The sequence below is a fragment of the Salarias fasciatus genome, unplaced genomic scaffold, assembly GCF_902148845.1.
Source record: "Salarias fasciatus unplaced genomic scaffold, fSalaFa1.1, whole genome shotgun sequence".
Classification (NCBI taxonomy): Eukaryota; Metazoa; Chordata; class Actinopteri; order Blenniiformes; family Blenniidae; genus Salarias; species Salarias fasciatus.
The window spans coordinates 95,946-98,445 of NW_021941386.1; the positions used below are offsets into that span (position 1 = coordinate 95,946).

A 2,500-nucleotide genomic window follows, 5' to 3' on the forward strand; every position below is an offset into this window, starting at 1 on the left:
CGGTGAGCTAGCAGCTAGCAGCAGTGAGCTAGCAGCTAGCAGCGGTGAGCTAGCAGCTAGCAGCGGTGAGCTAGCAGCTAGCAGCGGTGAGCTAGCAGCAGTGAGCTAGCAGCAGTGAGCTAGCAGCGGTGAGCTAGCAGCAGTGAGCTAGCAGCTAGCAGCGGTGAGCTAGCAGCTAGCAGCAGTGAGCTAGCAGCTAGCAGTGGTGAGCTAGCAGCTAGCAGCGGTGAGCTAGCAGCGGTGAGCTAGCAGCAGTGAGCTAGCAGCTAGCAGCGGTGAGCTAGCAGCTAGCAGCGGTGAGCTAGCAGCTAGCAGCGGTGAGCTAGCAGCAGTGAGCTAGCAGCTAGCAGCGGTGAGCTAGCAGCTAGCAGCAGTGAGCTAGCAGCTAGCAGCAGTGAGCTAGCAGCGGTGAGCTAGCAGCGGCGTGGAGCAGCCTTTCCTGTCAGCAGCAGCCTCATCTTCAGAGGAAAACGCCGAGGCAGGGCTGACTTCCTCTGCTTCGCTGCCCTCGGCTCCACTCAGCTCATCTCTGTTTACTTCTCAGACAGCTTACAGGCGGAAGTTGAGCAGGAAAAAGTCGACTGTAATTGGCTGTGGTCACGCACATTTCTGCCATGTCTGATCGAGTAAATGTGCTCACAGCTGATCACCGTGATCGACTGGAAATTAATCGTGATCACCAATCACGATCATATAATCGCCCAGGCCTACATAAAGCTCTGGTTTCAGAACAGCCTCTGGTCTCGGTCTCCAGTTTCTCCACCCTGCTGCTTCACCAGACTCTGCTCTTCACGTAAATCATCTGCTGATTTTGTATTACGAGTTAAAGTTTTGCATAAATCACCCTATCACAGCGCCTCCTCTGTCTCAGCCGGTTACCGACGCCGGTCACCACGGAGTGAAGGGAGTGTCTCAGCCGGTCACCACGGTAACAGAGTGTAGGGAGTGTCTCATCTGGTTACCACAGTAACAGAGTGTAGGGAGTGTCTCATCTGGTTACCACGGAGTGAAGGGAGTGTCTCATCTGGTTACCACGGAGTGAAGGGAGTGTCTCAGCCGGTCACCACGGTAACAGAGTGTAGGGAGTGTCTCAGCCGGTCACCACGGTAACAGAGTGAAGGGAGTGTCTCAGCCGGTCACCACGGTAACAGAGTGTAGGGAGTGTCTCAGCCGGTCACCACGGTAACAGAGTGTAGGGAGTGTCTCAGCCGGTCACCACGGTAACGGAGTGTAGGGAGTGTCTCAGCTGGTCACCACAGAGTGAAGGGAGTGTCTCAGCTGGTCACCACGGAGTGAAGGGAGTGTCTCAGCTGGTCACCACGGTAACAGAGTGTAGGGAGTGTCTCAGCCGGTCACCATGGTAACAGAGTGTAGGGAGTGTCTCATCTGGTTACCACGGTAACCAAGTGTAGGGAGTGTCTCAGCCGGTAGGTAGTGTTCTGGATGATGTCATGTCACACCTGTCTCCACAGTGTGAGGACTGTGAGGACAGTTGTGCGAAGCCCCGCCCCCCAGGCTGCCCCCACCCCTGTCCCCGCCCCTGTCACCCTGGCAACTGCCCCCCCTGCAGTCAGATGGTTCGTCAGCGCTGCCATTGCAAGATGAGCCTACTCTACCTGGAGTGCAGGTGAGACCTCACACCTGGACTGTTACTGTTACTGTCCTGGACTCTGTTACAGTCCTGGACTCTGTTACTGTTACTGACCTGGACTCTGTTACTGTTACTGACCTGGACTCTGTTACTGTTACTGTCCTGGACTCTGTTACTGACCTGGACTCTGTTACTGTTACTGACCTGGACTCTGTTACTGTTACGGTCCTGGACTCTGTTACTGTTACTGACCTGGACTCTGTTACTGTTACTGTCCTGGACTCTGTTACTGTTACTGACCTGGACTCTGTTACTGTTACTGTCCTGGACTCTGTTACTGTTACTGTCCTGGACTCTGTTACTGACCTGGACTCTGTTACTGTTACTGACCTGGACTCTGTTACTGTTACTGTCCTGGACTCTGTTACTGTTACTGTCCTGGACTCTGTTACTGTTACTGACCTGGACTCTGTTACTGTTACTGTCCTGGACTCTGTTACTGACCTGGACTCTGTTACTGTTACTGTCCTGGACTCTGTTACTGACCTGGACTCTGTTACTGTTACTGACCTGGACTCTGTTACTGTTACGGTCCTGGACTCTGTTACTGTTACTGTCCTGGACTCTGTTACTGTTACTGACCTGGACTCTGTTACTGTTACTGTCCTGGACTCTGTTACTGTTACTGTCCTGGACTCTGTTACTGACCTGGACTCTGTTACTGTTACTGACCTGGACTCTGTTACTGTTACTGTCCTGGACTCTGTTACTGTTACTGACCTGGACTCTGTTACTGTTACTGTCCTGGACTCTGTTACTGTTACTGACCTGGACTCTGTTACTGTCCTGGACTCTGTTACTGTTACTGACCTGGACTCTGTTACTGTTACTGACCTGGACTCTGTTACT

The 2,500-nt window shown here is 53.0% G+C and overlaps 1 protein-coding gene across 1 annotated transcript in view; it reads left to right on the forward strand.

Annotated features, from left to right (window-relative positions):
• Positions 1-2,500, forward strand: part of nfxl1 (nuclear transcription factor, X-box binding-like 1) — a 37,199-nt gene that overhangs the window by 29,009 nt on the left and 5,690 nt on the right. The window contains exon 20 of the mRNA XM_030087435.1: positions 1,473-1,627. Within this exon, the coding sequence (XP_029943295.1) occupies positions 1,473-1,627 (155 nt within the window). The remainder of the gene's footprint in view (positions 1-1,472; positions 1,628-2,500) is intronic.